The 18,153-nt window shown below is 39.5% G+C and overlaps 1 protein-coding gene across 13 annotated transcripts in view; it reads left to right on the top strand.

Annotated features, from left to right (window-relative positions):
- DST (dystonin) overlaps positions 1-18,153 on the top strand; it is a 434,986-nt gene that overhangs the window by 329,695 nt on the left and 87,138 nt on the right. For all 13 annotated transcript variants that reach the window (XM_058661874.1, XM_058661883.1, XM_058661921.1 and 10 more), the window contains 5 exons: positions 628-869; positions 1,669-1,798; positions 5,719-5,918; positions 8,404-8,899; positions 10,150-11,621. In XM_058661874.1, coding sequence (XP_058517857.1) covers positions 628-869; positions 1,669-1,798; positions 5,719-5,918; positions 8,404-8,899; positions 10,150-11,621 — 2,540 coding nt within the window. The remainder of the gene's footprint in view (positions 1-627; positions 870-1,668; positions 1,799-5,718; positions 5,919-8,403; positions 8,900-10,149; positions 11,622-18,153) is intronic.

Below are 18,153 nucleotides of genomic sequence, written 5' to 3' on the forward strand. Positions count from 1 at the left end.
AATGGTTTTTGATTAATGTTAACTTGGGGTTTTTAATTTAGAAAATAATTTTGCAGATTAGCAATAGTTACACAGAAATTTCAAACATCAAAATGACATTTAATCTAATAGTGACAATCTCTGTCATACTTATAACATTCCATGTAGTTTTGTTTGCCTGAAACTAGTCAGGTCTTGTCATGTAATTTGAAACTTGGCTTTGTTTCCTTCTTTTTGGTTAATTTAAGGTACTCTATCACTTGGCATGACACTACTGAACTAATTTATTTGGGTCTGAAACCCAGGGAATTACTAAATAACATTTTGTTATGTAGGTTTTCATTCCATTTAAAATACCTTTTATGTTTCACATGCATCATGCAATGTTCCTGAATTATTTAGGATTAAATAGTATTATAAAATGTTCCTCCCTCTTCATTTAAAAAAAAATCTGACTTTATCTTAGCATAGCAGTGATTAAATCAAAAGGAATTTCATGTAAAACGAATCTTTGTTTTTTTTTTTTATTACGTTGCATTTTGTGACACAGTTTCATGGAGTGAAAGTCTAGAACTAGATTTGTTTTCCAGACTTTCACTCCAAACACCTTGAAAATGTGTCATTACGTTTTTCTCCCCTTCCCTCTAGGTTTAACATCCATTAAAAAAGACATGACTGACATAAGTCATGGTTATGAAGATCTTGGCCTCTTACTCAAGGACAAAATAGCGGAACTGAATACTAAACTCTCCAAATTGCAAAAGGCTCAGGAAGAATCAAGTGCAATGATGCAGTGGTTACAGAAAATGAACAAAACTGCAACCAAATGGCATCAGGCACCCACACCTACAGATGCTGAAACTGTGAAGACTCAAGTTGAACAGAATAAGGTATGGCTTGGGGTGTGTAACTTAGTGAAGATGTGAAAGAGAGTGAGCTTACATTCACAACTGAGGTCAAAGGCAAGAGAGCTCCATTCTGGTTTTAGTTCTATTACCTTCGTGAATAATGACAGTGTTTTTACTTTTTTAATGTAATTTGCTGTATAGATTGATGATAACTTTTTTTTGCATACCAGCATTGTAAAGATGAGTGAACTGTTGGTGATAACAAGCTAGCAACCTTTAAAAATCAGTTGGAGTCTGAGAAATTAGCCAGTTATCTATTGGGGGAGATTTGTTTCAGGGCTGAGTGTATTAAGGATCTGTTTTGTTGAATATAATTTAGGGTAATGGCCTTTTTGTTCTTTGAAAGATACTTTTTTTACATTTGTCAAGGTGGGGAGAATTAGCAATGATGGCAAACATTTCTGTCCGTTACTAACCTGCATTTGAATTCTGATGTGGTTATTTACTGGTAGATTCTCAAATATGTCATCTTTCTTCCCAAGGGATTTGCTTGAGACTATGATGTTCTTCCTCAGTAATGAGGCTAATGGATATAACAGAGGATCATTAGCTCCTTAGCTATGGTGTCCTCTATGGGATTCCTTTATCCCACAGTCAAGGAGAACAATTGATTGCCCAGGCTAGGTTCTCACCCACTGTATCATTTAGCTGTAGGTTTTTTCCTCTTTTGTTCAGGCTAGAGACAAGGACAAAAAATGACCATATCATAATTATGCTTTTGTCTTTTAATGTTGGCCTCCTTTAGTGAATTACTTCATTTTTCTTCTTTACCCCTTGTTAGTCATTTGAGGCAGAACTGAAGCAAAATGTAAACAAAGTACAGGAATTGAAAGACAAACTGACGGAGTTGTTGGAAGAGAACCCAGACACTCCTGAGGCCCCCAAGTGGAAGCACATGTTGACTGAGATCGGTGAGTTGTATTTTTTACATCAAAGTTCATGAACCGAAGTTTGATTTTTTTCATTGTTATCGTATCATTTTCTGAAAACATCTAACAACTTCCCTTATTTTTGTATTTAATGTTACAGAATTTTAAAAATATTGTTTATTTGAAAGGGCTTTAGAGAGGGAGGGAGACATAGAGAGAGTGAGAGATTTTCCATGTGCTGGTTCACTGCCAAGATGACGACAACAGCTGTTGGGGAGGATCCAGGCTGAAGCCAGGAGCCATTAGTTTGTTCTGGGTGACACACCTGGGGTTAAGGTGCCAAGTCCTTTGCCATCTGCCGCTGCTTTTTGTAGGCCAGTAGCAGGGAGCTAGTAGAAGTGGAGCAGCTGGGACAGGGACTAGCGCCTCTATGGGATGCCAGTGTCGTGGCTAGAGGCTGTACAGGCTATGCCATAATGCCAATCCCAAGAAGTTGGTTTTTTTCTTACATTGAAATGTAAAAAAGTTGGCATGTGTTTGTGATCGCGGTAACTAGATTATGTTTCTAAAGAGTATAGATAATAGCTTATAACATGTTGTGGGTTGTATCACTTTGTTTTCTTTCATGTCTGCTTACCTTTTGCTATCTTTATTATTTTCTCTTTATTGCTTTATTGTATTTTGATTTAAATATTTTGCTCATTTTATTGGAAAAGATATATTTCCTTCACTGGGTCACTTTAGGAGTTCTCTTCAGCCCCTTCAGTTACTCTGCCTTGCCCCTCTCACCTGACTTCAAAAGTATCTCTGGGCACCAACTGATGGTTTGATTCTTCACGAATATTTTCCTGTCACCTCGTTCTGGCCTGTATATAGTGTTCTTCACGCCCTGTTACCATGGTAATTTTCAGCGTTACAATAGTGTGGAAAGTCGGTATAATATAAGAATAATGATTTTCTGTAATTCATTGTTTTGTCGGGTGATCTCAGTAAGTTAATGTATGTACAGCCTAGGGGAAGTGCTATTAAAGTGTATAGTGTGATTATAATAACTATCCTCAATGTTCTATACTCTTAATCCAAATATTGCCCTTTTATTAGAATTAAAGTCAGGGGTGCTATAATAAAGATAGAACTCTCTAAGTGTGTGTTAAAAAGATTGCCCTAAGGCATCGTGATGTTCAAAAGCATATTTAATGCAACTGTGGGGATTCTTGTTGCATTGTAATTATCTTGTTCGTAATTCAGTGAATGTCCCACGGTATATCGGAATTACTCAGGGAAGTATTTCCCAGACATCTTAAAATAGGAGTTAGAGTGAGAATTGAGTACTTCCAAAAAATTTGTTGATGATTTGATACTTCTCCCTCCTAACTGCTTTAATTGCTTTAGTTTGTTGTCAGATCGCATTTGACTCGAACGTACCGTATAGAATTATGTCATTAGATAAGGTTTCTATTAGAGAGTGTGTTCTATTAGAATCAGCCCTTTAGTGAATTATACCAAATGAAAAAAAAGTCTCTCAGATCAGCTAATCTGCCATTGGTGAATGTTTAGTGAGTGACTGAGGTGCCCAGGTTGGGGCTGAGTGTTCTGATCACTAACCCTTGACTACAGAGCCCGCTGTCTAGAGGACAGGAAGAACAGAAAAGGCTTCCTAGCAGAGGGTAAGATGTAGCAGGGCTCTTGGATACAGGCAGTGAAGGCAGATTGGCAGCATGGAGGCTTGGTGAGCAAAACCTGGTTTGGATGAGAATGTCAGGATTAGCAGGGCTGGGTTAGAAGATACTCCCCAGATCCGTGACAAGCACCAGGATGTGGGAGGCCGTGCATGTAACAGGATAATCTTCAGATTTTATTATCTTGATGGCAGGGAGTTAGTTGTTGAAATATTGGAGCAGGAAAGTAAAATGCCTTAAGAATGATTTCTTCTTTTAGCATAGTATTTTAGAACGAGATAGATTACAGCTGAGAGCACTAACAGAGGACACCTGTTGGAAAAGTAGCTGTGCAGGTCTGTAGTTCTTAGTTGTTTTCACAGGACTGGTGCCTTCTCTGTCACTAGGATGACAGAGAATTTTACATTAGAAATGCAGAATTTCAGGCCCCATTCACCCCTACCAAACCAGAAACTCTGGAACTGGTTCCCAGCTGTCTGTGTCTGGGATTCCTGTAGGTGACGCTAATGCAGCTCCTGTTTGAGTACCATTGGCTGAGGATTGGCAGGAGGAATCCCAAGGACAGATCTAGGGTTTTATGATGAAGGATGTAAGAAAGTTAGGAGGAACACAAACACCATTGTGAATCACTGCATCGCAGTGACATGGGAGAGATGAAAACTTCTGAAAGTAATCCAAAATTAGTAATAATAACAGTAATAATGCAGCAGTTTTGACAGAAATATAGTGAGTTTTATTTTTAATGTTATGTTTGAAGTGTTGGTGAGATTTTTCTCACGTAACCTTGCAGCAGCTGGTTGTTATTATATGATTTTTATAAGAGAAAACAGGATTAGATACACACATGGAAAGATATTTGTCTCAGCCTAATCATTGAAGATTTGTTCTTGAAGAAAGGATAAATGTTCATTGTTCCAAGTAGGTTATAGTTGAATGAACAGACTATGATTTCTACATGGGATGAGATCTCTCAGGATCAATATCCCATAGTCTTACAAAGGATTCTGTTTGCTTTAATTCATACCCCATATTCTTATAAAGTCAGACTCTAATTTATTATTATTTTCTGGTACTTCATTTGCTTTACAACCAGTATGTCTTTAAAATCTATATTAATAAAGAAATTCTCTTAGATTAGTCTTTTTTTTTTACAAAGATCTATTTTACTTGAAAGAGTTAAGAGAGAAAAGGAATGACAGAAAGACCTTCCATCCACTGGTTCATTCCCCAAATGGTCACAACAGCCAGAGCTCAGAGGCAGAAGCTTCTTCCAGGTCTCCCATGTGGGTGCCTGCCTTCCCAGTCCACCAACAGGGGGCTGTATCAAGTGGAGCAGCTGGTACTGAAACCAGTGCACACGTAGGATGCTGGTGTTGCAGGCAGTGGATTAGCTTGTCATGTCACTGCCCTGGCCCCAGGTTAAGCTTTTAATTAACCGTGTAAGAAAAAGTTATACAAATAGAATGGATAGCAATCATTGTACAGTGGGCTAACCATTTCCACATTTCAGATCAGAGTGCGAAGGATTAGGTCCTGCCTCTGCTTCTAGTCTAGCTTCCTGCTTATGTGCTCTGGGAGGCAATAGTTGATATCCAGCATACTTGGTTCCTGCTACCAAGGTTAAAGACCTCTGTGAAAATCCTAGCTCCTAGTTTTGGCTTATCCCAGCCCTGGATGTTGCAAACATTTATGGGGAGTGAACTGGTTAGTAAATAGAAGAGCTATCTCTGTCTTTATCTCTCTGTGTTGCTTTGCCTGTCAGATAAATCAATAAGTGATAAAAATGGAATCATAACCTGTGGGGAGCGGCCGACCCCACACATATGAGGGGCTACAAGATGGCGGCTGGCTGAGGGCCAGGAGGTGGGATTTGTCCCACCAGTAGGCAAGCAGGAAGTCGCAGAGATAGGCTAATCCCCCCCCCCCCGCGATTGCTGGCCTATCAGATAGTGCCCAGTGGACCCACGGGGAGAAGTGATTGGTGGAGAACTGTATATAAGCAGCTTGCTTTTGGCAATAAACCCTCTTTTGGTTTGCCTCCTTCCTTTTCTTTCGCCTTCCCTTTTCATTCGTTTGTTTGTGTGTGTGTGTTTGTGTGTGTATGCTGGTCGCGGTAGCGGTTCCTGTTTTTTCCAGGCCCTCGAGATTCCTTGTCATTTTAGTGTCGCTGCAGGGTGGCGACAATAACCATTAGGTATTATTTGGAATCGTATCGTAAAGTCTTCATAAATTGTAGCTAAATGTGTAAAACCAGTTACCATTTTCAAACTTTTTTGCATTTAGATTCCAAGTGGCAAGAGCTTAACCAATTAACTGTTGATAGACAACAAAAACTGGAAGAATCCTCCAATAATCTGACTCAATTCCAGACTGTGGAGGCCCAGTTAAAGCAGTGGCTTACAGAGAAAGAACTGATGGTCAGTGTTCTTGGGCCCTTGTCAATAGATCCAAATATGCTAAACACACAGAAGCAGCAGGTGCAGGTAAGTATGAAACAATAACCCACCTCATGTGTGGTCACTTGACCTAACAAGACAGATGGTTTCATTAAAAATATGTTGGCTTTGGACAGTATGCACTTTTAACCTAAGGGAGTGTGTTTGTAATGTCTCAAATGCCCTTAAGACACTTAAGTCATGACGCATCTCAGGGTAGTCGGCTTGAACCAGTGAGAGTGCCAAGTCCCTTGATTATTTCAGTAATATTGAGGTCAGTACAGACCCTATTAAAAATGGCCTCCTTTGAAGTATGAAAGTGATTGTTTAAATAATATTTTTATGAGAAGTTAGTATTCTTTAGAAATTACTCCTTTGAGGTTTTATTCATTTTGATTGTGGAAGTAGATAATGAAACTTGTAAAACTCGTGTGCTACAGTGCTGAGGGGGAGAGAGAAAGAATATGAAGCAGTTATGGAAACCCAGTGTGTTGAACTAGTCCAATTAACACAGCAGATAAATCCTCAGGGAGAAAAATTCATAACATTTTAGTCGTGAAAGCAGAAGCTCTGTTGTGGTTCCGTTGTTTTTCTTGCTTTATGAGGAATGGGTTTAGAGCAAGGGGCCCGATTCCATTGCAGAAAGTATAAATACACTTTGGTAATCAAGCGTCACCTCTTGTAGGTTTTATCTGTTGATAATCTGATGAGAATGAAAGCAAAAGATAAAAATAAATACCTAGAGAGACATATTTGCCTCTCTTGGTGACCCCTAGAGATGACTAGATAAATATAAGGCAAATAAAAATATAAGATGAAGGATGAATACATAAAATATTATACCTAAAGAAAGAAATTTCAGGCATTCATTGCTTAGTGAAGACTCATACTGAGCCTGTAACAATTCAAGCAGTGTGATCTTTTGGCCAAAATCTTTATAAGAAAGACTGCAAATTTGGTAGTCAATCTTAGGTTACAAATACATTTGGAGAAATCTTTCATACCCCAGTGAGGAGTAACTAATCTTTTTGTCCCACCCAGTGAGTTATAAGTGCATCCCCGCTGGCCGTTTCCTGTCTGTTTCTAAGCTTTCCTTGTTGTTCTCTGTCTGTCTATTCTAGTTTGTTTGCTTGTTTGTTTTGAGGGGTTTCTGGAGCGCTCCTGATGGTTATTACGAGAGGGGGTGGGGACCCAAAATTGGAGGCAGGCAAGGACCAGAGAAAGCTCCTCTCCCTAGTCCCGAAGGAAGTTTATTGTTCTTCTGTTTCTGCGGACTGCTCAGGGATCCTGGCTGTTGTTCCAATGACCTTGGATCCTGCAAGGCAGGATTTGGGCTTCTTCCATCCCATGTGGTAGATCCAAATGGGGTATGAAAGATTTCTCTGCACACCCCTCCTAAACATGCTCACCTAAACTGTTGACATATATCCTGTTAGAATTATAGAGTTAGACCACCTGAAAAACAGCCAGGTTCAGCAAAAACATGCTTCAATGCTATAAACTGCTAAATACTAAATTAAAATAGGCATGAGACAGCTGAATAACAATCTAAGCCATTTTAAGGTGTATAGAACATGGTTGAATATAAACCAAAATTGAAATGTCTATGAAGAAGTCACAGGTTGTGGTTGAGAACCTGCATTTTCCTATTAACATATTGGTTAATCAATACCATGTCAATTAATGCCACAATGTTGTAAATGGTGGAAAATATTATGTTGGGGCTTTTAATTCATTGGGATGATACTCTGCCAGCTCTACCTTCAGACCAGAGATGGTCTCACCAAGAAAGCATTGAACTTACCAGGACAATAAGATGCTGGACTTTATGCTTGGTAAATATCTCCAATGAAAGAATGTCAACTGAATTTGAACTATGGAAATGCAACAAGGTGGAGCAATCCGCCGTGGGGGGAGGGTGTGGGGAGGGGTGGGGGGAATCCTAGTGCATAAAAAATGTATCACATAATGCAGTGTAATTAATTTTAAAAAAATGAAATGCAATAAAAATACGTTTAAAAAAACAAAAAAAAATAAAAAAACAAATATATTTGGAAATCAATGCATCGTGGGTTAGTATATTTTAATACTATTATCACTGTGCATTCCTTTTATTTAAGATGCTAGTTTTTATGAAAATTCTACAGCGAGAGAAGCATCGGTAGGAAAAACCAAAATGGAGTTTGTGAGATGTGAGCTTGTCCAATCATACAGTTCCTCTTCCTATATGAAAATTTGTACTTGAATTTTTGTTCATTTGGCCAAGGCAACCAAAAATGTTTATTCTACCCTTGTTTCCCATTGGGAGCTGTGATTAGTTTAGACAAGATATTATCTGTGTGAGCATTCACTGCTCTTCAAATTTCTTAAAGACTGATGCCTTCTTGTTGCAAAAAGCTAGGAAAATAGTAACTAAAACAAAAGCGAAGGAAAACAAACAACTTCATAGGTGCCATTTCTGTCTCTACAGACATTTAGTGCTATCATTTCTGTGATGAATTTTACAATAATCTGTTATCCTTCCTCACCTTAGATTCTGCTGCAAGAATTTGAGACAAGGAAACCTCAGTATGAACAACTAACAGCGGCTGGTCAGGGTATTCTGAGCAGACCTGGCGAAGACGCTTCCTTACACGGGGTTGTGAAAGAGCAACTGGCAGCCGTGACTCAAAAATGGGAGTGCCTCACAGGACAACTGAGTGACAGATGTGACTGGATTGATCAAGCCATTGTTAAAAGCACACAGTATCAGGGCCTGCTGAGAAGCCTTTCTGATAAACTGAGTGACTTGGATCATAAACTCCACAGCAGTCTTTCTGGGAGCACACACCCTGATGCCATGAACCAGCAGTTGGAAGCTGCGCAAAATACGAAGCAGGAAATAGAGCAGGAAATGAAGCAGATAAAAGTGGCCCAGGCGCTCTGCGAGGAGTTGTCAGCACTGGTTAAAGAAGAGTACCTGAAAGCAGAACTTAGTAGACAACTAGAAGGTGTCTTAAAGGCCTACAAGGACATGGAACAAAAAGCAGGTGTGTCTGTGTTCTTTCAATACATGTATTTCCTGGTCCGAAGACACAGCATGTATTGCCCATTTCTGAACTGTTGCCACTAACCCAGGACCTTAAAGAAACCCCTAACCACTCAGTACGTAAATGCAGAGAAAGAGGTGGAGACTGTGAGTGTGCAGGACATCTGTCTCTTCATACAGAGCACCCCTGGTGCTAGGGGTAATTGATTCAGCACAGGCAACACAGAGATTATGGTCTGCTGACAAAATCCGCTTAATTCAACAAAAACTTCAGGCAGCCCAGATTTGAGTTTTAATGATATAGATGTTTTTGCTGTATAACATGCCTTTATTTCTCCTGAAAACGATGAGTAGTCATTAAGGTAGTCATTAAAGTCTTGTTTTTCTCACCTGCTGTTAACTTTGTCTGAGGCCACTGTAGAAAACTTGACCACAAAATTGTGGAGTCCTATTTGACACAGTTGTCCCTTGCCTCTGACAGCTGGAATTTTGTGCCAGATGTGCTGATGGCTGTCAGAGGCAACAGCAGGGAGTTAAGGAATTGAAAAGGGTCTACCAAAATAGGGCACATTTTGCAGCTACATTTGTTCTGTTTGAAAAGTAGCACCAGTTTCTAGGTTTTCCATGTAGTAAAGGCTCAATTTATCTACTTTTTTTTCCAGAGTCAGGACTAATTTATTTTTCCAATTTGTATACTCTTAAATGATTGGACTTATTAATCATATTGCCCATTTCCAGTTTACTCCTTTGACATGATACTAGTATTTGCTTATTGTTATTCTTGACTGTGAATACCTTTGTATGATTGGCATTAAACTCGGAATTGTACATATATAATCCTCACCAGAGTTGCTGTTAGTGTCACCAGTTTAGACCTGGGGGAATGAGGCTTTAGAAGCTTAACCATATGCCCAGGATCTTCCAGCTCTGAAGAGGTTAAGCCTGATTATAAACCCGTGCAGATCCTGTGTGCTACATTATGTTGGCATGTTTTATGAGGAAGACTATTTGTCATCTTCACGTAGAAATTCACAGTTGTCACTTTCCCAGATACCAGCATGAGAATAACACCGTGGTTGACCTTGGGTATCACGACTGCATCCTGCACATCTTTTTGCTCATAACTTAAGTTCTATGTTAAGATCTCATTTTAAACAATTCTGTACCTTCACTTGAACACTTTTCTCTTGCTTTTCATAGGTCGAATTGGCATTTTATGTGAAATAAGAATGTCTATAATTTTATTTTTAGATAATCATGTCCAGCACCTTCAGTCGGCCTGTGCAAGCTCTCATCAGTTTCAACAAATGTCTAGAGATTTTCAGGCTTGGCTGGATACCAAGAAAGAACAGCAAAACAAGTCCCATCCAATATCTGCCAAACTTGATGTTTTGGAGTCATTAATTAAAGAACAGACAGACTTTAATAAAACTTTGACTGCCCAATCTAATGTTTATGAAAAAACCATCACAGAAGGTGAAAATCTGTTATTAAAAACACAAGGGTCTGAGAAGGCAGCCTTACAGTCCCAACTTAACACAATTAAAACCAGTTGGGATGATTTTAATAAGCAGGTGAAAGAAAGAGAAGACAAATTAAAAGATTCACTGGAAAAGGCCCTCAAGTATAAAGAGCACGTGGAAACTCTGCGACCTTGGATAGACAAATGTCAGAGCAGCCTAGAGGAGATAAAATTCTGCTTGGATCCTGCTGAAACAGAGAATTCTATTACTAAACTAAAGTCTCTGCAGAAGGAAATGGATCAGCACTTTGGTATGGTAGAATTGCTAAATAATGCAACCAACAGCTTGCTCAGTGCCTGTGAGGTTGATAAAGAGGTTGTGGTAGATGAGAATAAGTCACTGATGCAAAAGGTAGACATGGTCACTGAGCAACTTCACAGCAAGAAATTCTCCCTGGAAAACATGGCCCAGAAGTTTAAAGAATTTCAAGAAGTTTCCAAAGAAGCTGAAAGGCAGCTTCGGTGTGCAAAGGAACAGCTGGATGTCCATGACTCCTTGGGATCCCAGGCTTACAGTAACAAATACCTGACCATGTTGCAGACCCAGCAGAAATCACTTCAGGCTTTGAAGCATCAGGTAGATTCAGCCAGGAGACTTGCACAAGACCTGGTGATAGAAGCCTCTGACTCAAAAGGGACTGCCGATGTTTTATCACAGGTTGAAACCTTAGCTCAAGAGCATGGTGCACTAAGTCAGCAGGTTGATGACAAGTGTTCATTCTTAGAAACCAAGCTTCAGGGCATTGGGCATTTCCAGAATACCATTCGAGAAATGTTTTCTCAGTTTGCCGAGTTTGATGATGAACTGGATAGCATGGCTCCAGTAGGAAGAGACGAGGAAACATTGCAGAAGCAAAAGGAAACTATAAAAACCTTCCTGAAAAAACTAGAAGCTCTTATAGCAAACATTGACAATGCCAATAAAACCTGCAAGATGATGCTGGCCACAGAAGAAACCACCCCTGACCTTGTGGGAATCAAAAGGGACTTGGAAGCATTAAGCAAGCAGTGCAACAAGTTGCTAGACCGAGCAAAAACCCGAGAAGAGCAGGTTGAAGGGACAATTGAGCGTCTTGAAGAATTCTACAACAAATTGAAAGAATTTTCTACTCTGCTGCAGAAGGCTGAAGAACATGAAGAGTCCCAAGGCCCTGTGGGAATGGAGACAGAGACAATTAATCAGCAGCTAAATATTTTCAAGGTAGGATATTCTTCATTTTCACTGTTTTTTTTTTTTTTTTAAAGAAGAAGTTTCTTATTGGTGTAGAAAGGAAATGGGCAATTTTGTGGGATCTTCACAGACTGTCACACAGACCTGAATAGGCCCATTGCAGGTGATATTCAAGCAGGTGAGCCAGTTGCAAGCTTAAGATTTGTGTTTGCGTGGAATTAAGGGCTAAAACAGTACTGAGAGGTTATACAAAAAAGCTTGAAAAAATTCCAGGCAGGTCTGCAACTGAAGGAGCAGAACCTGTTTTGGTGTCATTCTCTGGCCTGTACTGACCAGGGCTGCTTTTTGAACTCAGCTGTTGATTTTTGTCTCTTAGCGTTTTCCTTGATGGTGAATTATAATCATTTCCTGCTCTTTCAATTTTTATACTGTTCTTAATTTAATTTCTTCTGTGAGCTTCTTAAAGTTCATATTTTTAAAAGCAGTGCGCAGTTCTGATTGTAGTCCCAGAGCGCCAAAATCCTAGGAGTAAATCATTTTTCATTGCATTATAAGCTCTTTGGTACCAGGAATGTCTGCCATTTGATAATGCTCAAGGATAATAAATGAATGGAATGTCAGAGAAAAATTAAGGGCCAGTTTCAGTGTTGTTGGGTTTGGAGTAGTTTGTATCTGGACTGGGGGCAGAATATATGCATCTGAATATAGTATCCTAAGTAATCAAGTAACTAATGCATGGATCTGGGATAAGCTTATCCTTTAGGGTCTCGTGTGTCTTGTTTCATTTGTGAGGTGGGTTTTGTTCTCTAATAAAGGCTGCTGCAAATATATTGAACATGGGGGATGAAGGATGGTCGGTTGAAATCGGATTTGTAAAACTAAATTGTAACAGAAAATGAATATAAGTGAGACAGACTTCCAAATTTTCCATTTTGTTTGTTGTTTCTTTTGCATATGTTCAGTAACATTACTTGAGTGATTAGCATTTTTCTTTTCCTATTTTTGTTATGCTTATTTGCTGTTTATTAAATGCCTTTGAAGACCAATTCCTTTGAGGCTTAAAAATTTTATAATTCTGTATTTAGATCTTGATTTGTTAAGATGAAGGAAAACTTTCTTATTGTTGACATTTCTTCCTCTGTAGTGTATCAAATTTGCATTGTTCTGATATGGAGAATAAAAATTTGATATGAGCAAGTTCTGTGCTAGAAAAATGCAGTATATTGGCATTTGTTGTTTCAAAGGCAGAGGTTGGGAGGTATCCCTCAGGCAGTAAACTTTGGAATGTTCTGACAAAACTTTGAAGATTAAATGACAGTAATCAAGCAATCTTTTTATACTGAAATGTCAACCATATTTGGTGCCTTTGTGAAACATAATAATTTCTCTAAGAGGAGGCTTTTATTTCTCTTCAGTGGTTCAACTAATTGAAAATGGGCAAATTGAAAATTGGCTTTTTGTGATCCTGAGCTCATGCAACAGTGAAAAATGTGGAAAATTAAAAGTCTGAAAAAAAAAACAATAGCTAGGAGGTGCTTTTCCCCCAGGTGGCGTTGGAAGTGTTTTGCAAATGGCAAAGCTCCAAGTAGGCATCATTACCATTGATAGCTACAGAGCTTGTTTGATTCTGAAGAACATCAGAATGGTCATTTCTCCTAACGTAAGACATTCATCCTGCAGTGTTTGTTTATTTTCCGCTTATTGTAGAAGGAATTGACGGACTTTTATTGAAGTTCAGTAATAATATCATATACTTCCAGTAAATTAAAACCCAGGGACTAAAAGAAAAAACTGTCCATGGACAAATTATTTGCATTAAATATATCCCATGCCCAGGAGTTAAAACAAGAAAAGACAAGAATATGATTATGGGAAATAATGATGAAGGTTTTGGCTACTAATTCTGTGTCTTTGTGTTTGAATGTCTATTCTGCAAATTCATAATGATAAGAACAAGCGTTTATTGTGGACTTACCATGTGTCAAGTACCATTCTAAATTGTCTCCTTTGAGCCTATCAACAATCATGAGAAGTTGATACTGTTACTAAGCCTCTAGGCTTAGGAGGCTAAGGAGGTAGAGTGACTAGTCCAAAATCACACAGGTTTTAAGTGTCAAAACCTGGGTGGAAATAATGCAGGGCTTTTTGTTAACTTTGCTCATCGTGTTTCACACCTGATATTTCCTCTGGAGAACTTACAAATCATCTTTGTTGTAGCCTCATTTGGGTAGCCTGAATAAGTCAGCCATTGTTCATTTTAATCCAGAATATCAGGAACACCCACTAAAGGAAAGTGTTCATAAAACTGGCTGCTCTGAGAAACATGCAATGTGTAGGGACAAATAGCTCTTTGGGAAACATGCTGTGTTGGTTTGGTGGTGGTGCTGGTGGTGATGATGGTGATGATTTCAGTAGTTACCATTACTGCTACTATGAATCAGAATCAAATATTTCGTTGTCTGATTATATCTTAATGTGGTAAATTAATTTGTTTGCAGTTCATTCAATTTGGTTTCTCTTGGACCTTAGATTTTGTTGTTGTTGTTGTTAAAATTTAGTTTGCATTCAGTATTTTAGAAAGTGTTCTTTAGTAGAATGATTTGTATTGCATGAAAACCCAGTTGTAATGTCTAGCAATGAAATGGAAAAGCTCCTAAGCTCTGCGTCTATTTTTGTTACAGACTTTGAAATACAATTCAGACTGACATTAATCTATCTGGTAGCTTTAGTTTAACATAATGTCATGGGTAAAATCCTTTAATAGTTTTTCTTAATACAAAATTGCCTTCCAAGCAGGGTTGAAACATAATAATGGCTATTACTGAGTTACTCAGTAGGAGGAGTCTTGCATTCACAGGGAGAATAATAGATTATTTAATTCTGGTAAGACAGTCCTCATTCTTCTTTTTGAATCCTCAAACTAAGAGATAGCAGTTAATGTTTATATTAGGTTTCCTGGAGCAGATAAAATTTATGATTAAAATACCAGCTTAATGAACAAAAACAAATATCGAAAACGCAGTATCCGGATTCACTCTCAATGGCCAATCACCTTGGATTACCCCATCTGGGTCTCACATCTCTCACATGAATGGGGGGCGCCCAAGCTCTTGGAACGTTGTCCACCCTTCATAGGCACATTAGTAAGAAGCTAGATTGGAGACAGAGTAGTCAGAGCTCAAGCCAGAACTCCAGTGCACAGTGTCTGCAGAGAAATCTTTTCTGTATTGTTGGTAACTCCAATTTTCTGAACTGTACCATTTTCTGAACTTGTAGCTGTATTATGTGCACACTTACTCTGACAGATTGAGTAGCGGTGGATTCCATATTTCTCTAAGAAGAAAGAAGGGAAAGTCCTCTGATCCCCCCTGTATTCCTCTCTAGTGTTTGAAGACACCTAGTTCAAGACCATCCTCAGATACAAGTTACATTATTAAGTAATGTTAATATTTGCACATTTATGAAAGACATATGCAACTGAGTATATAAAAGGAATACATCCTAGTAATCCCTATGATGTCACTAATAGCCAATCAAATCTTCTGGCCACCATGAAGTAGTAATTATCACCATATTGAATTCATTTCATTTCAGTGAAGATCAAAGAAATTCGATGTTTTTGTGGCTGTAGATGGTCACAGCATCGCTACATCTGTACTCCTTCCCACCTCTCTCTAGGGGTCATGGTTTGAAAGAAAAATCTTGGCACAGAAGTTGCTTGCTGTTTATTTCTGCTTACTCTGTTGCTTCCCTGATTGTAATTTATTTCTGAACATATCTCTGATTTAAGTCTCTCTCAACTGAAAATTTCATTTTATTTTCAAAGTGGAAATAACATTACATAAAGTAGAGGATTTGAAAGCCAAATTGAGACCTAAGAGAAAGACCAGAACACTTGCTTCATGAGACTATAATAAATTTTCTGTGGTTCAGGTGAAGGTGTTGTTTAACCCAGCTCTAAATGTTAGTTAAACCTTAACTGACTAAACCTTTGCTGACTAAGCAGCAAAATATCATGGGTCTGGAGAAGCCAGGGTATGTGATCACAAATTTCTGTTTAAGATGTTTAATAAATAATGTGAAAGCAACCTCTGTGATGTCACCATATCCTTAAAGATAAAACCAAGCTGTCCAAAGGATGCTTTCTTTAATAGAATTTTGTTAACTGTGTTCGTATTGTTAAAGATTCATGGTGAACTATTCTCTAGTTTTATTGAAAGAGGGAAATTAGACAAAACTGTTTCAGAAGACATGTTTGTTAGGAAACAGCCTCAATAGGCTGAATTTTGGTTAATGATATAGCAAAAGGATTGCATTGTACCTTCCTCTGGTACATTTAAGGGTAAAAATGTTGCTAAAGAAGGTACAATTGGAGTTCTGGGTGGGACTGTGTGAATAGAACTTAGAGGCCAGGAGGGTTTCACCTTGGCTTTGCAATATCACTCCACACCGACAAAAACTGGAGGGTCTGGCACAATGGCTCAGTGGCTGAAGTCCTGCCTTGCCCTTGCTGGGTCCCCATGTACATACCAGTTTGTGTCCTGCTGCTTCGCGTCCTATCTAGCTCCTTGGCTATGGACTGGGAAAGAAGTAGAGGATGGCCCAAAGCCTGGGGAAGCTTCATCTACTTGGGAGTCACAGAGGAGGCTCCTGGCTTCTGGCTTCGGATGGGCTCAGTTCTGGCTCTTGGCAGCCACTTGAGGAATGAAACTAGCAGACAAAAGATCTTTCTCTCTCTCTCCTTCTCTCTGTAAACTTGTCATTCCAATAAAAGTAAATAAATCTCTTTTTTTTTAAAGAGCTAACTGGAGCAGAGTTGGATGCAGTTTTAAACCCAGGTGCCCTCAACAGCAGGAAAAGTGTGGCAGACACCACAACATGTCTGTGATATTGTGTGTCCATCACTAATATTTTAAACCTTTAAACAACAAATACCTTGCTCTACTCCTCACCTGTACGTGTGAATGCTAAGTCTTCTTAAGGAAGATACTGGTCTACCTCAGCCTTGCCTTGCTCCCAGTACACTCTGCACCCTGGGATTTTGGTGTTAGCAGGAATTTTTTTCTGGCATCCACAGACCAATGTGCTGGATCCTCTCCTTTCGCAGGGCCCACCTTGCGTTTTCTACTCCTTTCCAACAGAGCTAGACCCTCAAAATGCAAGATACAGTTTGCAGGGAGGCAGCTAAATGTGGTGTCCCTCTCGAGCTGGGGTACTGTGCGCTTTGAAATCTGAGTGGAAAAGGAAGAACAGCCCTTGGATCCCTTGTACTCCAGGCAACTTCAGTGCAGCACTGCGTGATTTACCATGCTCAGCTAATGAGCTCCATTTATTCAATTTTTTTTCCTTCTTGTACTTCACAAAAAAATGAAAAGTCCTTAAGAAACCAGTGACTATCTTCTAGAGCAGGAATGGAATGGTAAACCATATGTGAGTGCCTACATTTTAGCAGACACAGTTCATCTGTTACAACTGAATCTTTACGTTTCTTCTCAGCCAGGTGCCTCACAGTCGCCCCTGACTAGATAGGAGTAGAATTGCTCAGATTCAGAGTGGGCTGTGAAATTAAAGCAAAGTTATCCAAGCACATTTTCTCAGAGTATCCTGGCTTGTTTGTTTATTTATTTATTTATTTAAAGATTTATTATTTTGTTTTTATTGGAAAGTCAGATATACAGAGAGGAGGAGAGACAAGAGAGGAAGATCTTCCGTCCGATGGTTCACTCCCCAAACAGTCACACCGGCTGAAGCTGAGCCAATCCAGAGCCAGGAGCCCTTCTGGGTCTCCCACGTGGGTGCAGGGTCCCAAGGCTTTGGGACATCCTCAACTGCTTTCCCAGGCCACAGGCAGGGAACTGGGTGGGAAGTGGGGCTGCCGGGATTAGAACTGGTGCCCATATGGGATCTCGGAGCGTGTGCAAGGTGAGGACTTTAACCACTATGCTATCGAGCCAGGCCCTGTTTTTTGTTTTTTGTTCTTGTTTTTGTTTTTGTTTTTGTTTTTTTACTTGAAGGTCACAGACTGTGAGAACATTACAGCTCGAGTTCTGTTCCTAGCTGGTTCCTCACATGGCCACACCAGCCAGGGTTGGACCAGGGCTGAAGAGGGGAGTACAGTCTAGTTCTGCAACCTGCATTACATGAGTTGCATTAAACAGAGTATTGAACCAGGTACCTATGTTACTGACAGCTCAGTCAGTCCCTTTCCTGAGTGCCAAATCAAAATAAGAATAAGGTGTCAGGGCGAAGGAAATAGAACGTTGAATCTATCAACCTGAGGGTCTTAAGGACTATCAGCTTCTGGATGAGAGTGTTTGGGGACATCATAAAGGACCACAAGGAAAGGAATACCAGCATGGTGAAATTCCGAAAGAGCTACAGCTCTGGTGTTCAGGGCCAAGGCTTGTCGCTGGGTTTGTGACAGTACATTCCTTCCCCACCTCCCTCATGGCAGTTTAGGTGCTGGTCTCAGAATCTGGCTGGACCGGTTCTCCTGCTCTACAGAAGCTGAGATGAGGAACAATTCAATTTGTGCTTTAGGACATGGGCAAGCAGAAAACCA

The sequence above is a fragment of the Ochotona princeps genome, chromosome 1 (assembly GCF_030435755.1).
Source record: "Ochotona princeps isolate mOchPri1 chromosome 1, mOchPri1.hap1, whole genome shotgun sequence".
In the NCBI taxonomy this organism is placed as follows: domain Eukaryota; kingdom Metazoa; phylum Chordata; class Mammalia; order Lagomorpha; family Ochotonidae; genus Ochotona; species Ochotona princeps.